This window comes from Bos grunniens, chromosome 24 (assembly GCF_055505025.1).
Source record: "Bos grunniens cultivar Pamir isolate PY7600 chromosome 24, Bosgru_T2T1.0, whole genome shotgun sequence".
In the NCBI taxonomy this organism is placed as follows: domain Eukaryota; kingdom Metazoa; phylum Chordata; class Mammalia; order Artiodactyla; family Bovidae; genus Bos; species Bos grunniens.
Genome location: NC_141188.1, coordinates 41655566 through 41679590, shown reverse-complemented (window position 1 = coordinate 41679590; position 24025 = coordinate 41655566). Strand labels below are relative to the sequence as shown.

The 24025-nt window shown below is 42.9% G+C and overlaps 1 protein-coding gene across 3 annotated transcripts in view; it reads left to right on the top strand.

Annotated features, from left to right (window-relative positions):
* LAMA1 (laminin subunit alpha 1) overlaps positions 1-24025 on the top strand; it is a 125340-nt gene that overhangs the window by 4353 nt on the left and 96962 nt on the right. For 2 of the 3 annotated variants that reach the window (XM_086372352.1, XM_086372354.1), the window contains exons 2-3: positions 13979-14149; positions 14330-14442. In XM_086372352.1, the coding sequence (XP_086228478.1) occupies positions 13979-14149; positions 14330-14442 (284 nt within the window). Of the gene's footprint in view, positions 1-10847; positions 11658-13978; positions 14150-14329; positions 14443-24025 lie in introns of those variants that run through there. The other variant, XM_086372353.1, reaches the window with a different exon arrangement.

Below are 24025 nucleotides of genomic sequence, written 5' to 3'. Positions count from 1 at the left end.
TTCCCATCTTCGTGTCTGTCCATTGCAAATATGCTCAGTTGCTCAGTCATGTCTGACTCTTTGTGACTCCGTAAAGCCCGCCAGGCTCCTCTGTCCATGGAAGTTTCTAGGCAAGAATACTGGATCGGGTTGCCATTTACGTTGCTTTGCCAATGTTCCTGGTGGTTAATAGCCACCTGTCTTGTTGAGTCACATTGACATTAATGTCTTTATTTATGAATCAAGTAATGTCAAAAAATAGTTTTGAATAGGTAATCCATGGTCGTGGTACGACATTAGAAAAAACAAAAACAAAACCCAAAAGGTGTATAGAAAAAGGTTAAGTCACCTACTTTTGAGGCAACTACTATTTTTAGTTTCTTGAGTGTCTTCCCTTAGATGTCTCTTCATGTAACTCTTAAAAGCGAGCTACTTCATAAAAACCTACTTCCTCCTGAGCACTTCCTAATGGTATAAAGAAGGTACCAGTTATTTCCTGACAAAACAAGAGACAGTCTTCCCATCTCCACCTCCACTGCCCTCCCTCTCTCCTACTCCTTCAGTATCCCCACTGCTGGATGCTAAATGCATCACTAATACACATGTACACCTGTCAACTTTTCACTTTCCAACTTGTCCCTTTCAACGCGGCCTTTGACAGAAAGTATTAGAGCCTTGTTTCCTAGATCTTTTGTATTTAAAAACTATAGCTCATTGATAGATTGCTTGATGCTGCAGTCCTTCTGAAAGTATTGCTCACCGTAGCCTTCATGGGCTATTCCTGGAGTTATAAATAAGTTTTAAAAATACATTTAGGTGATTTGTGAGGTAGAGAGGTTAAGTCTGCGAAGAATACTATTAGAAGTTATGGATAGTATGTTTATTTTTCTAAAAATTTTGGTTTATTGCTGGAACACCTATAGCAGACACAGGAAAAGTTAATTGTTAAAAATAATTTTTGAGGAATAAAGTTAAGCCTGCACCCTGAATACAAAGCTAAGTGGAGATAACTAGAGAAAACTTCTCGGAGATCTTAGCTGAAGTTGTTAGTGATATTCCTCAGAAATGTTACGGTGAACAAGATAAGCGACAGTTTCTCTAGCAGGGTGTATGTAGCCTACTTCCATGCTTGCAAATAATTCTTTTACTTTTTTTATTGCTAAAATACTAACGTGTATCCATGCACAGTTGAGTAAATAAATGTATTTCAAAAATAATGGGGGAGGGGGGGAAGCTCCCTTATTGAAGTAATTTAGGTAAGGTCAAGAACTTGGGTTCTGTTGGGACATGCCTGCCAGGGAGCTATTTCAGTGTAAAATGCCACACTCCGGCTAGGTTCATTGGATCTTCACGTCCTGTATACTGAGGGTGACAGCCAGCGTTTCGCGGCACAGACCCTTCCCCCGAGAGTGTTTTCTGGAGGCTGGATGGTGAGAGCTTTCTCTGGGACAGCTTGTTCCCATTTTATGTCTTGCTTGGAGGCAGAAGATAGACAATGGGAGCAGTGAGATTCCAGACCAGCGTGGTGGATAGCTTTCTGCCTAGGTGAGCCTTTACTTCAGAGGTTAATCCAGAAAAGATGCCGTGAAGACACATCAGATCCTATTTTCAGCGTGTATGTGCATTTTTTTTTTCTCCCCCTTTTTTGATTCAACCATCTGAAGCCTGAATCTCTTCATTCCTGAACTTATCTTTGAAGTCTGATCTGGCCCAGCGGGCAGTGTGACTCCAGCTCTTGTGCCAGAGAGCCTCCTGTCTTGCTGGTGGGAATGTCAGATTTAGCTCCAGAGTGTTTCTGGGAAGTGCCCATCTTTTCCCATTCCCTGAAAGATTTCCTGCATTTTGTTTCATTGTTCTGTAACTTCCTGCCAGAGCCTCAGGAAACTCTACAATGTTAAAGAAGATGCTTAAGTTGAGCAGATCCTGTTTAGTTAAGAGGCGACCTTCAGAAAGGAGAAGACCTCACCCCACAACACTGATTTTTGTACATCCTACGTTTAAATGTCTTCTAATCTCTTTGTCATGGCAGGATTTTACTCAACAAAAGTGATTATCTTGTTATCTCAGGCCCAGCACATGAATTCTTTCCTGCTCCAAAGACTACTTTTCCTGTTTCTCCCAGTTGATGGCATTCTTTTGGTCGCCTTGGTTTCATCTTCCATTCCTTTCTTTCTTTTTTTTTTTTCTGTATTCTCCTTATCCAAATCGTCCCTCTCCATTTTTGTTTCTTCCTTTAAAAAGGTCTCTGGTGGTCCAGTGGTTAAGACTATGTCTTCCAATGCAGGGGGTGCGGGTTTGATGTCTGATCAGGGAACTGAGGCCCCTAGTGTGTTAGTGTTAGTCATTCTGTCGTGTCTGACTCTTTGCCACCCCATGGACTGTACCCACCAGACTCCTCTGTCTCTGGGAATCTCCAGGCAAGAATACTGGAGTGGGTTGCCATTCCATTCTCCAGGGGGTCCCCCTAACCCAGGGATCAAACCCAGGCCTCCTGCATTGCAGGCAGATTGTTTACCACTGAGCTACCAGGGAACCCCATAGTGCCTAAGGTACAGCCAAAAATTAAATACGTTTAAAAGGTCCCTGATTTTTTGGCCTTTGTTCCTCTTTATGACACTGCAGATGATCACTGGCTGTTGAGATGACTATCACATGAGGGAGTTAGGACTTCTAGTAGGACGGAAACCTTATTCCTGTTTGGATGCCAGAGGTGGAAGGAATTTTACAATCAGCCTTCAAGATAGGCCTTTTGGGATTCTAATTTAAGTAGTTGTCTCCAGAACTCTCTCTGCCACTTGGTGTACTTCCTGTCCCTGTTGCTCTGTCCAGTGGTGGGCACTCTTTCCCATCCTCAAAATTCCCATTGTCCATCCTTCAGCCCCTTCCTTCTAAATCTCCAGCTCCGGCGTTTCTGTCTTTGTTTTTCTCCACAGTCTAGTTTTTCCAGCTCTTTACACCTCTGCCCTGACTTCGTGGCAATACTTTTGTTCACTCTAGAAGTTTAGAGGTGGGAGAGTTCGAGATATTCATGACCTTGTGAAGTGTCTTTGGGAACTCCACTGCTCTTGTTGTAAGGGAGCTGGCATAAAGTCCTCGATACCTTCTTGGGCTGTGGAGTAATGTTTTCTTGTGGGATTGTTGTCATTTCTAGTCAGTTTTTCTCCTTTTCCCCCTGTGTTTGCCCATTCATGTACCTGCTCAGCTTCATGGACTGAACATGTAGTGGATCCTCCACCAGCCAGGCCCCAAATCAGGATGTGTCCTGTGGTCCTTGTTCTCAGCGGCTTTCCTCATTTTGATTCCGAGTGGACATTCTTGATGGAGGAAGTCCAAGTGCATATCTAGAAAGAAATGTTCTCTGTGAGAAATTATGGTGGAGGAATGGTTGGGAGATTCAAGTAGCGCCAGTGGAAATTCGTGTCTATATTTTGCTTGCTTCCAGTCACATAAATTCATGTTGCAGCCCAGTGGTGGGCAAGGAATGGGGAGGCAGGGAAATTGAGCTCCTGGTGGCTTCCTCACCAGACTTCCTGTTGAGTGACATCTACTCCTCCAGGCATCTTTTCTGTCATGGAAACACACAGCTCACCTGTTTGGTGACTCCCCTGAGCCCTCACAGAGAGGGTACAGTTAATACAGACATTTTCTCTCTGGGCTGCACATTTGATTTTAATCACATCAGTGTGGAGGCCCCAGCCCCAGGGATTACAGCTTCTGTGGTCTCAGGTGAGGATTAGTCATTTGCATTTTTAGGAGTTCTTTTCAGTGTTTGGCTTATGACTTCCCTCCTAGCTCCACCAGCAAAATAAGAGCCATTCTTCTTTCTACATCCCCAACACCCACCCCCATCACCCCCCACATACACAACAGACACACTACACACACATACACCACATAACTTTACATATTCAAAAAGTATTTGTTGAGTTTCTAGAATGTTCCACACTGTGGTGGCCAGTGGTCCTTGAATCCCCAGAGCTGTAGTCAAGCAGGCATGAGAAGTACCTGAGGAATCCTACTACCTGTGTGCCTCAGCTCAAATTTGGAGGAATTTTTCTTTCTGAATGCCTTGACCAGCACCGTCGCCCAAGTTACTGCAGTGAAATAATGTCACTGAAAATAGAGAGTTCTGGTTAAAAACGCTGGTTATTTCTACTGCACTGGGTTTTCTTTTAAAGACAGTGACTACTCTATTGACTTCAGTCTTGTTGCCATTTTTTGACCATCTCTTGGAGTTATGTTTTTATATATAGAGTTTTTGTTCAAAAGAACTCTACCTGCCTGCGTGTGGAGGATGTTGTTTAAGTGGGAGACAGCTGTTCCCCTCCAGGCTCTTGGGTCTAAGCCAGCCTGGTCTTCTCAGGAACAGAACAAAGGCGCACAGAATTTATGTCACAGATGGATGTTTGTTTGATAAAAATCACTTATTACTGAATGAAAGAATGGCCCATTCTCTCCAGAAATATGAGCAGAACATCTAGTATGCCTTTAGAGCTTCGCACTTTGTTGGTTTGTCTTAACCATTATCATTGACCGAGTTGAGTTGTACCTCTTTTTCCGTGGTCAAACATTCCCTGAAAATTTGTGCACAAGAGGGTTTTCTGTAAATGACATGATTTCAAATTCAGTGTTCAAATAATTCAGAAATAATATTTGAAGGAATTGGCTAGATTTTCAATATATATTTCTGGACTCTCTGTTGCTTCGTTGATCCATGTGTCTATTCCTAAGGTAACTTTGTCTGGATTCCTTTGGCTTTGTAGTAAGTTTTGAACTAGGGTGTGTAAATCATTCCACACTGTTGACTTTCTCGAAATTGCTTTGACAGTTCTAGGTCCTTTGCATTTCCATTAGTGTCAGCTTGTCAATTTCTACAAAAGAGATGGCTAGGATTTTGGTAGGAATTAGAGTGATTCTATAGATCCATTTGGGGAGAAGTGCTGTCTGACAACATTGAGTTTTCCTGTCTATGTATAAGAAATAATTATAATGAATTCGTTTTGATATCATTCGTTTTGATATGATTTAATTTCTCTCAGAAATGTTTCATAGTTCAGTGTATTGGTCTTGAATTCCCTTTGTTAATTTTTCTTAAGTGTTTTATTCTTTTTCAGTAAAAAGTCTAGGATGTATGGAGAGCTGATCTGGTCCTTCTCTGATGCCCATAAGTATTAATATATGTATAAATGAATCACTTTGCTATATACCTGAATCACTGTAAGTCAGATATACTCAAGAAAAAAGAGAATTTGTACATAAATGTGGCCTATTTGAGAGTTACCTATTTATGTGGTCCAGGCTGGGTCTTGATTTCCTCATTGCTAATGTGCAGAAATGGACTTGATGGATGTGAGTTTGAGTGAACTCCGGGAGTTGGTGATGGACAGGGAGGCCTGGTGTGCTGCGATTCATGGAGTCGCAAAGAGTCGGATATGACTGAGCGACTGAACTGAACTGAATGTGCAGAAATAGACTAAATTTTCCCTGACTGTATTATCATAATGAATATATAGGGAAGAATTTTTAAAATGAAAGAAAATTAATATTATTGTTGTTGTTCAGTTGCTAAATCATGTCTGACTCTTTGCAACCCCGTGGATTGTAGTACTCCAGGTTTCTCTGTCCTTCACTGTCTCCCAGAGTTTGCTCAAACTCATGTCCATTGAGTCTGTGATGCTATCCAACCATCCTTGGTTGTCCCCTTCTCCTCCTGCCCTCAATCTTTCCCAGCATCAAGGTCTTTTCCAAAAAATAACTTGAGAAACCTTAAATTTAATCAGACAAGGGATGCTCACTAGGATGGGAAGATGTCCCTTCCTTCTGAGAATGGCCCTGTTTTGCTAAGATTCTCTCCTCTCATCTGTCACCTAGATCTGGACTGTCTCCCGGAAGCTCAAATGCACGATCCCAGGGTGGTCAGGGGATGTCCTCTGCCATGCTGTCCCCTCTGGCCCGCCCCCTCCTCCCGGCTGTGCAGGGCCCTCCCCAGGCCTCCGTGAAAAGACAGCGGGTCAGAAGACCAGCAGCATCAGAACAGGATGGGCTGAGAGGGCTGGATCTCTGTCAGCATTAGGCAGGGAGGGTACGTAAACTTCTTTACATTTTAACATCCCTGAAGCCTTACACTGTGCCTTCAACAGCATCGCTTTCAGTATGGATGAACTCACCAGGGGCAGCACCACTCAGACCCTGGTTTGCTTTAATAGCTCGCCTGGTTGACGCAAAGGGGACCTTGTTCCTATGTTACATCTTTCAGTTTGGAGGCCTTGACCTTTTTTCCTTCTTTACAATAAGCCCCAAACCTTGGTTTTAACCAAGGCCCCCCAGTTCCCTCTAAAAATAGTTTTCCAAGGTCTCCAAGATGTGAATATAGGACGGGGAATCTAGAGTTCTGGTTAAATAGTGACAGAACACTCTGGAGGAAGCGTGATCTTACTCATCAGTCTGATGAACTTTGTGCCAAGCCTCAACCAAATTAACCAATCCCGTTGTGTTAGAGCTGGAAACATCCCAAGAGATCATTTTATCTGTTGAAGTCAGAGCAGCAGCCCCAGGGAGATACTGAACCATGAAGAAGCTTAGCCCCAGCCCAGCCCAGCCCTGCAGAATATTTGCATTTGTAACAAGATCTCTGGGTGATTTGATAAATGTTTGAGAAGTTCTGCTTGAACTCTCTCTCTGCCCAGCTGAGCCCAGAATGAATTTCAAGTATCTCCTGCAGAGCTCAAGGATAAGGATCACAATTGTGGATGCCAAGGGTCATCTTCTATTCATTCCACCTCAGTCACATTCATTTATCTCGTAGCGTCATTTTCCTGTTGTGTCTTCATCACTGGGAGCTAGAGCATTTTTTCTATCTTGGCCCAGGTTGTGTGATGCTTGCTGGTGGGGGGTGGGGTTGTGGGGTGGGGGACTGGTTTGGGGAAATGTGGAAGGTCCCGCACCTCCCCCTGGGAGGCTTGTACATTTTTTATTTCAGCCACTGTTAAGATTCCGCTCATTCCAGAGCCCAGTGGGTTCACTTCCCACATGATTGATGCCCTGTTCTGTCCTTACCCACGTGGGGCTTGGTTGTATTCAACAAGGAAGCGCTGGGCACATGGGATGAAGAACCCAAGTCTCTGTCCTCAAGCCCGTATTCTTTGTGTTACTTCTCTTGTGTTTGGAAATAGCTTTGGGGCAAAGTACACACCTTCCTGCTTCCCCCTGAGGATCCGCTTGTTGGGGGGACCTGCCTCTTCTGCTTTTTCTTGGGACATCAGGTCACAGGAGAGTCTGGATCACTGGCAGAGATGGCCAGCAAGCCACTGTAACAGAGGGACAGACTAGGAGTCTGCAGCGTGAGAGAGCCAAGGGAGAGGGGCTTAAAGACAGAGAGAAAAGCCCTTGTTTACAGAAGCTATTGTGGGGCCCAGTGAACCTCATGCTGGGGAATGGAGACCTTGACAAGGGCCCTTTGAGTGATTTAAGGAATAGAATCTGAACTGCAGATGAGTGAAGAGCCAGTGTGAGGCCAGGAACTGGAGACAGTGACCACCACTACTCTCATATACATCCTTGATTCAGTAACAGCTTTAAAAAAATAAATAAGAAAAGTGATCACATTAAGTGTATGTATTCCAGGTGGAGCTAGTGGTAAAGAACCTGTCTGCCAGTGCAGAAGATGTAAGAAACATGGGTTCAATCCCTGGGTCGGGAAGATCTGCTGGAGGAGAGCCTGGCTACCCACTCCAATATTCTTGCCCAGAGAACCCCTATGGACAGAGGAGCCTGGCAGCTACAGTCCATAGAGTCGCACAGAGTCGACATGACTGAAGGGACTTAGCACACACCTTCTGGATAAAGAGGCAGCCCAATCCCTACTAGTACTATTGTTTTTTTCAGTTTACCATTGAAAAAACAATGGTGCTAGAACTCAGAAAATGCAGCATTATCACCCCCAGTGAGGTCAATACCAAGATAACATGACTCTGGACTTTTGATTGGGGTGTTTACCCTGGGTATCAAGTCTATTTGTCTGTTGTTGGTCTCAGGTGGAAGATATGGCAAATGCTTGCGTTGTTTGTAAGCTGTCCCTCTAGGTATGTTCTGGATTAAGTGGAGCTGTCATCTGGTGGATGCAACCTCCTCGGGGTCATTGTTCTGGTGTGAGAGATGGTGACGCATTGGGCGTCTCCACAGCCAAGTGGTTTGACCAGAGGTCCCTGGGTGCTCCCGAGGACAGTCCTTGATTGACGCATTCAGGAGGCACATCCAGAACCAGATACGTAATTTTATGAGAGTTGATGAGAAATGAAAAGTGTGTGGGGGGTCCTTGTTTAAATGACGAAAAACTTCCAGACAGTTTTGACAGAGCTTTAAACCAAGGGCGACTGCATACCCGTGATGTAGCCATTGGAACATAAAGAGAATGCCAAAACTTAAAGCATAAACAAGTGAAATCTATGTGATAGAGCTCAGAAATGGCAGACGAAGGGGGGAAAATTACTAAGACTGCTAAGACCTTGAAGGGTTGGTGGTCTTTGGAAGCAATGGCTGGTCAGAAAATGTTAAATTAATTGATGTTTTTAGGTATTTAAGCAAATAATATAAACATTGCAGACATGATCAATGATACAACAAAATATAACTTCATTTTCATTCTGCACAGTTGTTCATTTTCCCACTCAAAAGCTGCACTTGTGTTTTGATGTTAAGCTGAATTCACTGACTTGACATAAATTTGAGCAAACTCCAGGAGATAGTGAAGGACAGGGAAGCCTGGTGTGCTGCAGTCCATGGGGTTGCAAAGAGTCAGACATGACTTAGCGACTGAACAACAAAATAAGCTGAATTCCCTCCTGTAAGAGTTTGGAAGGAGGGGAAAAGGCAGTGCCTTCCCAGGGTAATACGAATGATTTGAAATTAAAAAATAACCGTGAATGTTGTGCTTTGCCTGTGTGCAATCATGATTTTGATCAAAAAAAGCTTTTAAATTGCTATCCTTCAATTTCAGTTTTGTGGCAACAAAAGAGAAAACCTCTTAATGAATGAATTGTAGCTATGGTCTCTTCTACTAAACTTGGGTGTTGAATAAAAACTCATGGTATCATGAAACAAAAGCATGAAGGAACCTGTGTGGGAGGAGGAGGCAGTCCTGATAAATTGTTACAATATTCGGGCCAAGGTCTTCATGACTTGTTTATCTTACAGTGAGAAACTCTGCCTTTGTCAAGGACACCTCCAGCCCATTGCCATGGAAATGGACACTGGAAAATGCTTCCAAGGCCTTTTGCCCACCACCCCCTCTGGGTTTTCTGAGATAAGATTTTTTTTCATCTCCCCGTGTGAGAAAAAAAGTTAAGGGTGTTAAATGGCAAACTCCCAGGGGCTGGGGTTTGACTTTCTCAAGCCCCTGTGAGGTATTTCTCTTTCTCTCCCACCTATTTTTTTCCCCACTGTGCTGGAAAGGGCCTTAGAATCTCTAAAATATTTTAATACTTTTTGTAACAGCTATCAGTGATTAAATTGTTTGTTGTTTTTCAGTCACTAAGTCTTGTCCGACTCTTGGCGACCCCATGGACTGCACCATGCCAGGCTTCTCTGTCCTTCACTATCTCCCAGAGTTTGCTAAAATTCATGTTCATCGAGTCGGTGATGCTATCTAACCATCTGATTCTCTGCGCCCTCTTCTCCTTTTGCCTTCATCAGTCTTTCCCAGCAACAGGGTCTTTTCCAGTGGGTCAGCTCTTCCCACGAGGTGGCCAAAGGATTGGAGCTTCAACGTCAGTCCTCCCAATAAATATTCAGGGTTGATTTCCTTTAGGATTGACTGGTTTTATCTCCTTGCTGTCCAAGGGACTCTCAAGAGTCTTCTTCAGCACTATAATTTGAAAGCATCAATTCTTTGGCACTCAGCCTTCTTTATGGTCCAACTCTCACATCTGTATTGACTACTGGAAAAATCATAGCTTTGACTATCCGAACCTTTGTTGGTAAAGTGATGTCTCTGCTTTTGAATACACTGGTTTTGTTTAGGTTTGTTGTAGCTTTTCTTCCAAGGAGCAAGCATCTTTTAATTTCCTGGCTGCAGTCACTGTCCGCAGTGATTTTGGAGCCCAGGAAAATAAAATCTGTTACTGCTTCCACTTTTTCCTTTCTGTTTGCCATGAAGTGATGGGACCAGATGCCGTGATCTTAGTTTTTTTCAATGTTGAATTTTAAGCCAGCTTTTCCAAAATTCTCCTCTTTCACCTTCATCGAGAGATTCTTTAGTTCCTCTTCACTTTCTATCATTAGAGTTTTATCATCTGCATATCCGAGGTTATTGGTATTTCTTCCAGATTCCTGCCTGTGATTCATCCAGCCCGGCATTTCACTTGATGTGCTCCGCATAGAAGTTAAATAAGCAGGGTGACAATATACAGCCTTGTCATACTCCTTTCCTAATTTTGAACCAGTTAGCTGTCCCACATTCAGTTCTAACTGTTGCTTCTTGACACACGTGCAGGTTTCTCAGGAGACAGACTGTGAAGAAAGAGAGTTAAAAAGTAAAGTCTAGTATCTGTCATACAGAGTGAAGTCAGAGAAAAAATATTGTATGTTAACGCGTATATGTGGAATCTAGAAGAACGGTACTGATGATTCTATTTGCAGGGCACGCGTAGAGACGCAGATGTAGAGAGTGGACAGGAGGAGGGGGTGGGGGGAAGGACTGGGAGAGTGATGTTGCCATATATATGCCACCATGTGTAGAACGGCTAGCTAGTGGGAAGCTTCTGTCCAGCACAGGGAGCTCAGCTCGGTGTTCTGTGACGCCCTAGAGGGGTTGAGCGGGGTGGTGGGAGGGAGGCTTTAGAGGGAGGGGGTATATGTGTGTTTATAGCTGACTCACTTTGCTGTACAGCAGAAACCAACACAACATCATAAAGCAACTATGCTCCAATTTAAAAATAATTTTAAAAAACTGCTGGTGAGTGAGAAAGAATTTATTTCACGCTTGATGGGTTTGGCATTATGAAGTCTTTAGCCACTGGTTAAACATAGGATGAGAAAATGAATCCATTGTGTGTCCCGAATGAGGGCAAAAGTACGAATCACAGTAACATTAGCTAAAGTAAATAATGTCTCCTGACAAAAGTGTACAGTTGTCTCATGCATTAAGTGCACGGCCAGGTGATGGGAAACTGTGATCCATGTGCGAGCTACAGTCCTCATTCTGCTTTCGATTTTTATGTATAAATCAAACTTTTATTCTTGGTGGATTCTTGATCCCAATGCCCTACCTCACCCTTCAGTTTCCTATTTCTCCTCCTACTTGAAGCTCATGTTAGTTGTTCTTTATTGAGATACTTCAGTAGTCTTTTGTTAGTGTATTTAGTGCTAGTTTTTTAAAATTAATTTTTATTGGAGTATAGTTGCTTTACAATGTTGGGTTACTTTCTGCTGTACAGCAAAGTGAATCAGCTGTAGGTACGTATGTGCTGTGCTGTGCTTGGTCACTCAGTCATGTCTGACTCTTTGCAACCCCATAGACTGTAGCCTGCCAGGCACCTCTGTCCATGGGGATTCTCCAGCAAGAATACTGGAGTGAGTTGCCATACCCTCCTCCAGCGGATCTTCCCAACCCAGGGATGGAACCCAGGTCTCCCCCCTGCAGGCAGATTCTTTACCAGCTGAGCTACCAGGGAAGCCCTGAGGTATATATGTATTCCTTCTTTGTTGGATTTCCTTCCCATTTAGGTCACCACAGACCATTGAGAAGAGGTCTCTGAGATCTGAAATACTGAAGTATTTCGGTAGTCTTTGAAAACATTCAGCAACCTGAGGAATTTTTAAAAACTCTTTTTCAAACATGCTTCCTCCAGTGCAAATTTCCAGCTTTCTTTCATCCTCTCACAGCTGTGGTCGTAGACAGTGAGGAATAATAATTATTCTAGAACCATGGAATGAGAGCAAATGTAGTAAGTAAAGAATAATTTTTAGTGAATTTTTCCCCCCAAACATGAGCTTATCTGAGAAGAAAGATTTAGTTTTAGTGAAAGGCAAATGCACCACTACAGAGTTTTGAATTTAGTCATGCTAACGAAGGGGTTTCTCTTTCGTTTGCTTAGGAGTGTCTTTACAATACCAACCAGAGAAGCACCCATCTACCAATGTAGGCGACACGGGTTCGATCCCTGGGTCAGGAAGATCCCCTGGAGGAGGAAATGGCAACCCTCTCCAGTATTCTTGCCTGGGAAATCCCACAGACAGAGGAGGCTGGCGGACTTCAGCCAAAGGGGTCGCAAAGAGCAAAGAGTCGGACATGACTGAGCAATTGAGCCGGCACACGGATGCTCTAAAACCTGTGTAGTGCAAGAACAACCTGTTGTCGGTTCCTACAATTAAGCTATTATTCACTGAAATTATGTTGATATTCACACAGCTTAAACGTCTTTTTCTCAGTGACTCAGAGTGTAGGCTCCTGAATGGAGAAGCAGGTGCCCTACTGACCCCGACTCCCTCCATAACTCAAGGCTCTTGTAGGTCAGGGTCGGGGGAGCCCCGAGCAGGAAGTGGGCGGTTCTCTTGAGTCTGGAAACTGAAGGGGAGGAAAAAAAGAGAAAGTGAGAACATTTTTAGAGTTAGCTGGTAAAGGATTTGTTGACAGAGAAATGCATTGTTAACTAAGTTCCTGTGACCTTTTTTCTTCTCCTCGCTTGGCTGGTCTGTGGGAAGGGAATGGAGAAGGTTGATTGTACTGCAAATCTAAATGCACAGACATGACCCAGAGCCCAGAAAACTCTGTTGCAGCTCTTTCCATGTGACTCCACAGTTTCAAACTTATTGTATTTTAAATTGTCAGTTCATAATATACATTCAAACCAGATTACTAGAATATTGTGGTCATAAAGGAAGGAGAAAATTAATATTTACCTCAGTACCAAAAACAATAAGTATCAGCTTCTCCCCCCAATTAAGTAGCATTCCCAAGAATTATGTGTCACTTTAAGAATTAGATCATTTTATTGCATAAAATATGTCTCTTAACTACTGGTTGATAAAAAGAATAAATTGAGGAACTGCATAATTAAACATAAAAGTACATCTGTTTTATTCATTAAGCCTTTTTAATTAGGAAATCCCAAAAGCATGTGATAAAAATGACCAACTTTAAGTTAAAAAAGAAAAAACATGTTTATACCTAGTATACTGTGTGAGTCTGCTATGTTTCAAAATTAAGAGTAATACTCTAGAATACAATATTCTATGACTATTTTCTGTTGAGAAACTAAGAGTTTATTGATTTGATTAGAGTCATTCTCCTAGGATAGAACTGCTAATCTGTTGTTTTTTAGTAGGTCAGTTGTGTCCAACTCTTTGCAACCCCATGAACTGTAGCCTGCCAGGCTTTTCTGTCCATGGGATTTTCCAGGCAAGAATACTGGAGAGGGTTGCCATTTCCTCCTCCAGGAAATCGTCCCAGATCAGAGATTGAACCCAGTGGTAAAGTGGATTCTTTACCACTGAGCCACCAGAGTAGCTCATAGAACCACTAGGGTAGCTCTGTTTTACGAGGAAAGTCTTTGGAAGACTACCTAGTAAGTTATTATTATTATTTTCTTATTAATAGATGCAGGGTGAGTTTTTTTTTTTTTAATGTACTTGGGCTTCCCAGGTGGCACTAGTGGTAAAGAACCCTTTTCCCTTTGGTGACCATAAATTGGCCATCTTCTGTGGCTCAGATGGTAAAGAATCCACCTGCCAAAATGCAGGAGACCCAGGTTCGATCCCCGGGTTGGGAAGAGCCCCTGGAGAAGAGAATGGCAACCCACTCCAGTATTCTTGCCTGAAGAATGCTATGGACAGAGGAGGCTGGTAGGGCTCCTACATAGACTGTAGGGCTACAATCCATGGGGTTGCAAAGAGTCAGACATGACTGAGTGACTAACACTTCTGCTTCACCAGCAGAGTGAGATGCAGTGATATGACCTGTGGTTTCAAGTGGCTGAGCTGATTTGGTGACTTTGACTTTCAGGCCTGTTCCCTGCCATCCTCAACCTTGCCAGCAATGCACACATCAGCACCAATGCGACCTGCGGGGAAAAGGGGCCAGAGACGTACTGCAAGCTGGTGGAGCATGTGCCTGGGCAGGCCATGCGCAATGCCCAGTGCCGGGTCTGCGACGGCAGCAGCGCCAACCCCAAAGGCAAGTGGGGCCCCCGTGGGAACGTACCCCTTCCTAAACGATTACTGGAGACTTCTGTTAGGAAGCCACGGGCCTGTGTTCTCCTTACCGCTGTTCATTTCCACTGTATTACAGTTTAGGAGTTAACAACCTTAAACCACAATCTGAGAGCGTAGCGGGTTTTTTGTTTTCCTTCAACAGAACGGCATCCGATATCCAACGCCATCGACGGTACCAATAACTGGTGGCAGAGTCCTAGTATCCAGAACGGGAGAGAGTACCACTGGGTCACGATCACGCTGGACCTGAGGCAGGTGGGTGAGGCTGGAGGTGCTGCAGGAGGCGGTGGGTGGCTGGGTTGTAATCTCACATTGTTGTTGTTTAGTCGCTAAGTCGTGTCTGACTGTTGGTGACCCCATGGACCACAGCACACTAGACTTCCCTGACCTTCACCATCTCCTGGAGTTTGCTCAAACTCACGTCCATTGAGTCAGTGATGCCATCCAACCATCTCATCCTCTGTCTCCTTCTTCTCCTGCCCTCAGTCTTTCCCAGCATCGAGGTCTTTTGCAATGAATTGGCATCTTGCATCAGGTGGCCAAAATATTGGAGATTCAGCTTCAGTATCAGTCCTTCCAATGAATATTCAGGGATGATTTCCTTTAGGATTGGGTTTCATCTCCTTGCTATCCAAATGACTCTCAAGAGTCTTCTCTAGAACCACAGTTTGAAAGCATCAGTTCTTCAGCGCTCAGCCTTCTTTATGGTCCAAAACTCACATCCATTCATGACTACTGGAAAAATCATAGCTTTGACTATCTGGACCTTTGTCAGCAAAGTGATGTCTCTGCTTTTTAATACACTAGGTTTGTCATAGCTTTTCTTCCAAGGAGCAAGCGTCTTTTAAATGCTTTTTATACACAAGGAAAGTCCACTTGTTTCCTAACATGTTTACATCCTGGTCTCACTGTTTTTTCACTTGATGGATTTGAGTGAAACACAGAGTTTGTCCTTGGTACTGGTTTTTGTCACATTTATCATGCCTAGGTATCCTTGGGGTGATGAATAGAATTGTTCCCATGTGGTTTGATGTTCTTGGACACTGTGTCAGGATGCTGATCATCCATCCACCCGTGATGCCTTGACAAATGTAACCCAGTGTCCACACACACACAGCTGCTGGGGGCACAAAACACATCCATTTGCTGCCTTTCAAACTTATTATCTTACTGTTTTCACCATGCAGCTCTAGTAAAGGGTTCTGTGTAGAAAATAAGGCTTGGAAACAGAAGGAGAAGGCATTAAACCTCTGGACTCTCTTTGATGCTGTGTATGAGAGCTGTGAGCACCCCAGTGCTCAGTGAGGAAGCCTTCAGCACCAGCTAGGAAAGGCAGGGTTTAATTGGCTTAGATCACATGTGTATCTCCCTAGCTTTGCTCAAGACCACTCAGGAGAATGGAGCGAAATACGATGTGAGCCCTGGTTGCCCCAAATATTTCTAGGGAAAGGAAAGAAAAGGAAAGAAATCTGAGTGAAAGGGATGAAAAAGAAAGGTGGCAGCTTTTGTCAAATTTCTATTTCAGTTCTCCGGAAAAGCCATAACATAGCCTTCTTATTTATTTCCATTCTGTTCCTCTCGGGTCAGAACTCCTCAGTATCATGGGAAATACGCAATGAAAGAGAAAACTCATTCAAAAGGTGTAGAGTATGAATTTTGGAGATTTCATGATGAAGAATCATAATTTTTTGAATGAAAGTGAAACATGAAAGTGTTAGTCACTCTATCATGTCCAACTCTTTGTAACCTCATGGACTGTAGCCCAAAGACTCCTCTGGCCATGGAATTCTCCAGCCAAGAATACTGGAGTGAGCAGCTATTCCCTTCTTCAGGAGATCTTCCCAACTCAGGGATCGAGCCTACATCTCCTGTATTGCAGGAGATTCTTTACCATCTGAGCCACCAGGGAAATCACAAAATATGCAGAATTTTTAAGTAAAAGCAAGACAATACTGTGTTTGTTCACGTGTAAGGAACTTTTGAGCTCTAATCATAATGGTAAGTGAGGTAGTAAGATGTGAAGCTGAGAGACATTTTCCAAGTTTAGGTTCATAGAATCACGTAACTAAAATAATACATCTGGGCGTTTTCACCACAAATCCTGAATTAATATGACATGCCTTTGCCTTTTCAAATCAACCTAAAGGAAAAGAGCAAAAATCCCCTTTTTGCCTTGGCTTTTTTTTTCGTCCTTGTTTAAGTGGTAAGGATGCTTCTGCAGGAAATGTTGGTTTTCTCATCATCTTTTCAATGTATTTTCCTTCTTTGAGGGAAAAAAGCACAACATTTTCATTATTAGGAATGTGATACTATGTGAGTTTGGCCAAATTAACAGCTGGACATTTTACAGAGAAACTTCAAATCCCAAGTTCGACTGCTTTTATCTTGCAATTTGTCGATCTTGGCTTCTCCTAACAGGAGAGCTTCTGCCGTAAGTTGGACTGAATCAGCTTGAGGAATTCGGGGGCCTCAGTTTTAGGTCTTTAAGTCTTATTCACACCGAGTCATGGACAGAGTTATATAGGCTTCTAGGGCTTCCCAGGTGGCGCTAGTGGTAAAGAACCTGCCTGCCAGTCGATCCCTGAGTCGGGAATATCCCCTGGAGTAGAAAATGGCATCCCATTCCAGTATTCTTGCCTGGAGAATTCCATGGACAGAGGAGCCTGGCGGGCTATGGTGCATGGAGTTGCAAAGAGTCGTACATGACTAAAGCGACTTAGCACAGCACACCAGGTAAATTCTAGTGTTTTTAGATAAGCTTCTAAATTAAGATAATTTTAAATAACAAAATACTCAGAATTTTCTTCATCTTTTGCAGAATATAAAATTTCTACTGTGCTTTAAGTTTTTTTAAAAAAAGTTTAGATGGTTATATCTGAGCAAACCTTTCTCAGATATATTTATTATTTTTATTGTGAAATATTTTGAATATGTAGCAAATGTATTATTGTGACACACATATAACTACCCCCAAGATTCAGGGATTTTTAAACATTTTGCCACATTGGGAACACTTTTCAAGTGAATTGCAGTCATGGTGACATTGGACCAATGCAAGGTTTTTTGTATCTTCAGAAAATAGGACGTTTGTTACGAATGGGCACTGTGCCATTAGCTAACAAAGCGGACAGCAATGTCCTAGTAACTATTTCTTCACTGAGATCCAGTTGTCCCGATTTAATCACTGATGTCTTTTATAGGTTTGGTTTTGTTTTTCAAACCAAGGTCCGTAAGGAACACACATTGCATTTGATTACTATGCTTCTTAAACCTCTACCTGAATTGTTCTCCCTTTCGGTGGGGTGGTGGGAGAGGCGCTTCCCAGGTGTTACTAGTGGTAAAGAACCTACCTGTCAATGCCGAAGACACAGGAGATGCGGTTTCAGTCCCTGGGTAAGGAAAATCCTCTGAAGGAGGGCGTAGCAACCCACTCCAGTATTCTTGCCTAGAGAATCCCATGGACAGAGGAGCCTAACAGGCTGCCATCCATGGAGTTGCAAAGAGTCAGACATGACTGAAGCAACTTAGCACACACTGTTTTTAAAAAGTGATATTCAGTTTTTGAAAACACAAGGCTTTTTGTCTTGTAGAATATCCCACATTCTGGATTTGTCAAGTGGTTTCATTGTGATTTTAATATGTTCCTTTATGTCCTTTATTTCTCATGAACTAAACTCAGCTATAATACTTGATTACATTCCAGTGAAGTATTTTTGGCCAGAACCCATGCTTGGCAATCCTGGCTGCTCTGTTGCATCCAGGGCTGGTTGTCTCATGAGAAGCAAGGCTATCTTTGGGTCCCACTTAGGTATTGGCATCTGGATCACTCCCTTGTCATGCTGTTTCCTTTTTTTTCCCATCTCTCATCCTTGTTTCCTGGGTCTCATTGACATGCAACTCTTAGAATGTGAAACTGGTTACACCTTCTGATGACTTTTCCGTTGTCAAAGTCTGTATGTTTCTCTGTCAGGCCAGCTATTCACCACCTGCTAGTTAATTTCTAGATCATACACCCCATGAAGGCAGGGACCACAGCTGTCTGCTTCCTCTTTTCTTCCTCCTCTTTCTCTCCCTTCCTTGTTAACATTTATAGAAGCTTGTCTTGCATGCCCAGACATCAGCAGAGCTGAGGCAATGAGTGTGGAATCACTGTGAACCAGTGCTTTATTTTTGCATTCCTTTTTTGGGTTCACAACTGGATTAAAAGATAACCAACCATCAGCTATAACCTATCAACTGCTTTGTTTCCCTTCTGTAAAAATGTAAGCTCTGAAGTACAGGTTTTAAAGTAAAATTAGGCAGACCTTAATGTTATCAAGGATCATAGCATCTTCATGTTGTAAATATGTTCATGCAACTTAAATATGTCAGCTCCAAGGTTTTATGACCAAATCAGTCAGCTTCATTCTGTTGGCAAGTGCCAAAGACATTGATCCTGTTCCTGACTTTCTAATTGATGACAGCTATAGAAAATATGGCGTTTTTAGCTTCTGTATACAATGTTTGGTTACCTGAAAGATAAACTGAAGAAAAGATAGAAAGTGGTGTTATCAGAAAGTCCATAAATGTTGTTTGGTTTGCAGTAAGATTTAACTGTGGAGTGTCTGCCTTAGTAACATATTACAGGAGGAACGATTCAATTTATCTTTTTACTTCTTTAAAATAATGCCTGTGATTCATTTCTTTCATCGATTCACCGTATGTTAGAATTTACACTGTTAGATACTTAGCAATGTCTTACTTAAAAAGAAAACAATCTGTAGGAATTGTTTTAAGAAAAAACTGATGAGTCACTTAACAAATGTAAAACTAACATATACCTGGATGGTGTCCTGGAGAAGGAAATGGCAACCCACTCCAGTATTCTTGCCTAGAGAATCCCATGGACAGAGGAGCCTGGCAGGCTACAATCCATGGTGTCAGAAGAGTCGGACTTAGTGACTAAACCACCACCACGTGGATGGTGTCCAGTCATAAATTATTGCTCACTGTCTAGTGACTTAAGAATATGTTCCATGGTGTTTTACCACTGATGCAAGCCAGGGATCCTTTCATTCTGAGATAGGGAGCATGCACGTTTGATAGATCTTGAATTTATGACTGTCAGGATTCTTTTAGTTGTTAATTATATGAAACTGTATATATTCTATTAAACATATTTAAATGGATTCCTATGGTAGTATTTTTCAACTGAATAACTCAAGGATTTCCAGTTTGAGATACTCTATGTTAGGATGCTGGGCTGATGAAAAGATGCTCAACATCTTTTGACACTGTGGAAATGAAAATCCACAATGATATACCACTTCATACCCATCAACATGGCTGTTATAAAAAAACAAAAACAAAAACAGAAAATAAGGGTTGGTGAGGGTATGGAGAAGTTAGAACCCTTGTGCAGGGCAGGTTGGAAACATCAAATGGTGCAGTACTATGGAAACAGTATCCTTAAACAGAGCATTTCCATATGCTCCAGCAATTCCACTTCTAGATAGAGCCTCAGAGGAATTGAAAGTAGGAATTCAAAATGATATTATATTCGAACACCCATGTGTTATCGCAGCCTATTCACAATAGCTGGAAGGTAAAAGGAACCATGTGTCTATCAACAATGAAAGGATGAACAAAATGTGCTCTCTACATCGAATGGATCCTTTTGCCTTAAAAAGGGAACAGTGGTGATATATATGCTTCAGCGGGGGTGAACCTTGAAAACATGCGAAGTGAAATTAGCGTCTTTATTTCCTGTTCCTCCGGGCCAGGTGTCCTGCAGCACCTTCATCCTGAACTGGCTCCTGGAACCCTCATGATCACACATGAGTCTGGTTCCCCATTAGCTCCTTTTGACAAATGATGAACTGAGGCTGAGTTGAAGTAATTCAAGGGTAGAACTCATGACTATCTGCATTCTTGGACAATATCAACCCTCTGGCTGGCTAAGGTTTGTGACACATATGTTTGTGTCCTGATGTTTTATTTAACTTTATAGCATGATCATTTCCCAATATAACTGAAATCATTATGAATCATTTTAAAGCTCCACTAACATCCTGTTCTAGGGCTTACCCATCATTTGCACAACAGTTTACGCCTGACATTTTGGTGGCTTCTCTGTTATGGGTAATAACTTGAGGTTTCAGTGAAAAAAGAGTACATGCCAGTGAAGGAGTGCAGTGTGGCCAGATCATTTCCAAGGCTCAGAATGCACGTTTCTAGTTAGTTTTGAGTATTTCTTTTAAAAGAAACATTCACTGCCTGTTGTGTAGAGGGATCTATACATGTATTCATATATACAGTTATATGTAAGGGATCTATACATAGTATATAGATTAAACAGTACATGTAGTACATAATCTATATATAATATATATATAATTTAGTATTTTAGAATTTAGAATAGTATAGAGTTTAGTAATGGTGTATATAGAATATACACAATATATTATCTATGTACCATATAGAATCTATTAATGTTCTTCTTGTTCAGTCGCTAAGTCATGTCTGACTCTTTGTGACCGCATGGACTGCAGCACGCGAGGCTTCCCTGTCCTTCACTATCTCCTGGAGTTTGCTCGAGTTTGTATCCATTGAGTTGGTGATGCCATCCAACCATCTCGTCCTCTGCCACCCTTTTCTTCTTTTGCCTTCAATCTCTTTGCCTCCTTTTGCCTTCAGTCTATTAATACATACACATGAATGCTCAGCCTGTATATTGTACACTCATGTACTGTGTGTGTATATATAGGTGTGTGTATATTGCTGCTGTTGTTCAGTCGCTAAGTTGTGTCTGACTCTTTGTGACCCCATGGACTGCCGCACGGGAGGCTTCCTTGTCCTTCACTATCTCCCAGAGTTTGCTCAAACTCATGTCCATAGAGTAGGTGATGCCATCCAACCATCTCATATACACACACACACACACATACATGTATCTACACAGGTATAGTTTGTAGACTCTACAGCATTTTTTCTTGTTCATATTATTTCATCTCTGATAGTCCTGGAGAGGAGATGGCCCCCTCCTTGGAGATTAGGAGGTAGCAGTGCAGAGTGTGGTCCACTGGCTTGCCCAGAGTCGCATGGCTGTACAGCTGCCCCTGGGGCTGGACACTGTGACTTCCATCTCCTTCCACACCGTCCAGGGAGTCTCCCCTCCTTTGTTCTGGTCTCCCACGATTGTTCCCTCTCTGTTATGGTTTCATGGGGAGACTGGCAGGCACTCTGACAATTTCCTCCTGCCTTGGGAGCGTCTGTCTGGGTTCTTCCTAAACCCCTCTTGTCTTGTCACCCAGCAGGGTCCTCTCCCCTGGGAATGGGGCGGAGTATCAACACTCCTTGCATGGTAAATCTGGGTGCCCCCTCACGTGATTTTTGGTCAAGAAGCAGGAAAATGCATCAATGTTTAGTAATCCCCTTCAAAAATGTTTCAACCTGGGCAAAATTTTCCCTGAGAGTGGCCCGACTTGTGAGTAAAAATGTGTAATGTCCCTTTAGAAGACAAAGTGTGTTTCGTAAAAAGAGGAAACATTTTCTATGGCATTGAAGATAAAGGCTGCTTTTTGAAGCAGTGCTTTATACTCTGTGTAGGTTTAATTAGGAAGTAGCACTTTGTTGTGGGAACATAATCACAGAAGGGCCTTTGTTTTACGCAAACCTTTAGACAAGAGCTGCTTGTGTGCTGGGTTTTATAAAACCTCATTAATTTGGATGTCTGCTGTTGTTTTTTTCCCCCCAAATTTCTGAAAAATTGGCAAGAGCTGGATTGAGGTCTATCATTGTATCATCCAAATGTAAAGTGTTTGCTAAGCACATTGACAGGTAAACAAGAAAAGAACAGGCAAATTTTGCATTCTCAAGGCAGAAAACCTTGCAAGACTTTTAGAACAAGAGTTGCATGTAAATAGGAGCTTCTCATTACAAATGAGTCTTGGGTGTTTGTTAAAACAGGTCAGGCAGAAATTCTTCCTGGAGATCCTGGTCGAAATGACCGATGGCTGTGTATTTGCATCTATTCAAAATGATTTTATTTCAATTTTGTATTACTTCACATGGGTCTCAACCGATTTCAAATACTAAGTTTTTCTTGAGTTTGTTTGGCAAAATGAACAGATTGGAAGAAACCAAGTCCCTCCTTATGAGTTGGAAGTAAGCCACGAGGAATTCTTGTCCTTCAGACGTTTTTATCTCTTTGGTCCCGTTCTCCGTGAAGCTGCTAGTCTCAGAGATATGTCTGTCTCTTGTTTTCACATTTTTATTATCTCACTTTGTTTTCCCCTTCGCAGTGTCTCTTCCAGTTATCTACTGTTGTGTAAGAGACCACTGTGAAACGTTATGGCTTGAAGCAGCATTCATTTTTTGTCTTTCTGGGATTGTTTCTGGGGGTCAGGGTTTCAGGAAGACTGAATGGGTGTGTCTCAGGCTGCAGTCCATTGCCAGGGGAGCAGGTGATCCGGAGGAGGGGCCCCTGGGCAGTTGCGGGTAGGGTCTGGGCAGCTAAGGGAAGGGTGCTAGGGTAGCTGGGGAGGGGTCTGCACTTCTGGAGTAGAGGCCCTGGGGCAGTTGAGGGGGGGTGTCTGAGAAGCGAGGGAGAGGTCTGGGCAGCTGGGGAGGCAGCACTGGGGCAGCTGGGGGGAGGGCTGGCCAAGGCTCTCCCTTCATATGGTCTCAGGGCTCCTCCTTGTGAACTCTCCTTGTGGGCTAGGGGCTTCCTCACAGCATGGCGGCCCTAAGGCAGGTTGTAAGCGGGCAGTTCGGGGCTCCAGCACAGGTGTTCCAGAGAAAGCGACAGAAGTTGCGTCCCTTTAGGACCTGGCCTCAGTGCCACTCAGAATTTCCCTCTTTACTCTGTGGACTTCCCAGTCCCTGAAGTTGGCTGAGATTCAAGTGGAGTAAACAAAGGGCAACCCCAGCCTTTCACAGGAAGAGGGGTAACCACTCTGAGATGTCTCTGAACCCCCACTGCCTCACACTTCTGAAAAGAGGCTTCTCTCTGCCGATCTCCCATAGCTTACCTTTTAGGGGCTATGCCTTTATATTTAGGCGACATAAAGAGCTGTAGGACCAAGTGGAGATACAGACGATGCACCTTAAATTGTTCAATGTTAATGATAAGTGAGCTGAATTTGTTGTTGTTCAGTTGCTAAGTCGAGTTTGATTCTTTGTGATCCCATGGACTGCAGTACCTCAGGCTCCTCTGTCCTCCAGTATCTGAGTTTATTCCAACTCATGTCCATTGGGTTGGTGATGCCATCCAACCATCTCGTGCTCTGCTGCCATCTTCTCCTTTTGCCTTCAGTCTTTCCCAGCATCAGGGTCTTTTCCAGTGAGTCAGCTCTTTGCACCAGGTGGCCAAAGAATTGGAGCTTCAGTTTCAGCATCAGTCCTTTCCATGAATATTCAGGGTTGATTTCCTTTATGATTGGTTTCATCTCCTTGCTGTCCAAGGGATTCTCAAGAATTTTCTCCAGCACTACAGTTCAAAAGCATCAATTCTTCAGTGCTCAGCTTTCTTTATGGTCCAACTCTCACATCTGTACATGACTCCTGGAAAAACCATAGCTTTGACTATCCAGACTGTTGTTGACAAAGTGATGTCTCTGCTTTTTAATATATGAACATAATTGAGGGCATATGTGGAGTTTCCTTTCCTGACAAGATTTATTTTTAAGCTTTATCCAATGTGTGTCATCAATGGTGGTTTGCCAAATAGTCAAGCGTAACCATTTTTCCAGTTAACACAACTTAGTTTACCAAAGGTCCCCCCTTTTTATTTTCCTGATTTAAATGGCAGAATGTTGGCTGTACTGTTAGTCTTGCTTGCTCTACGGGGCTTCTTAGA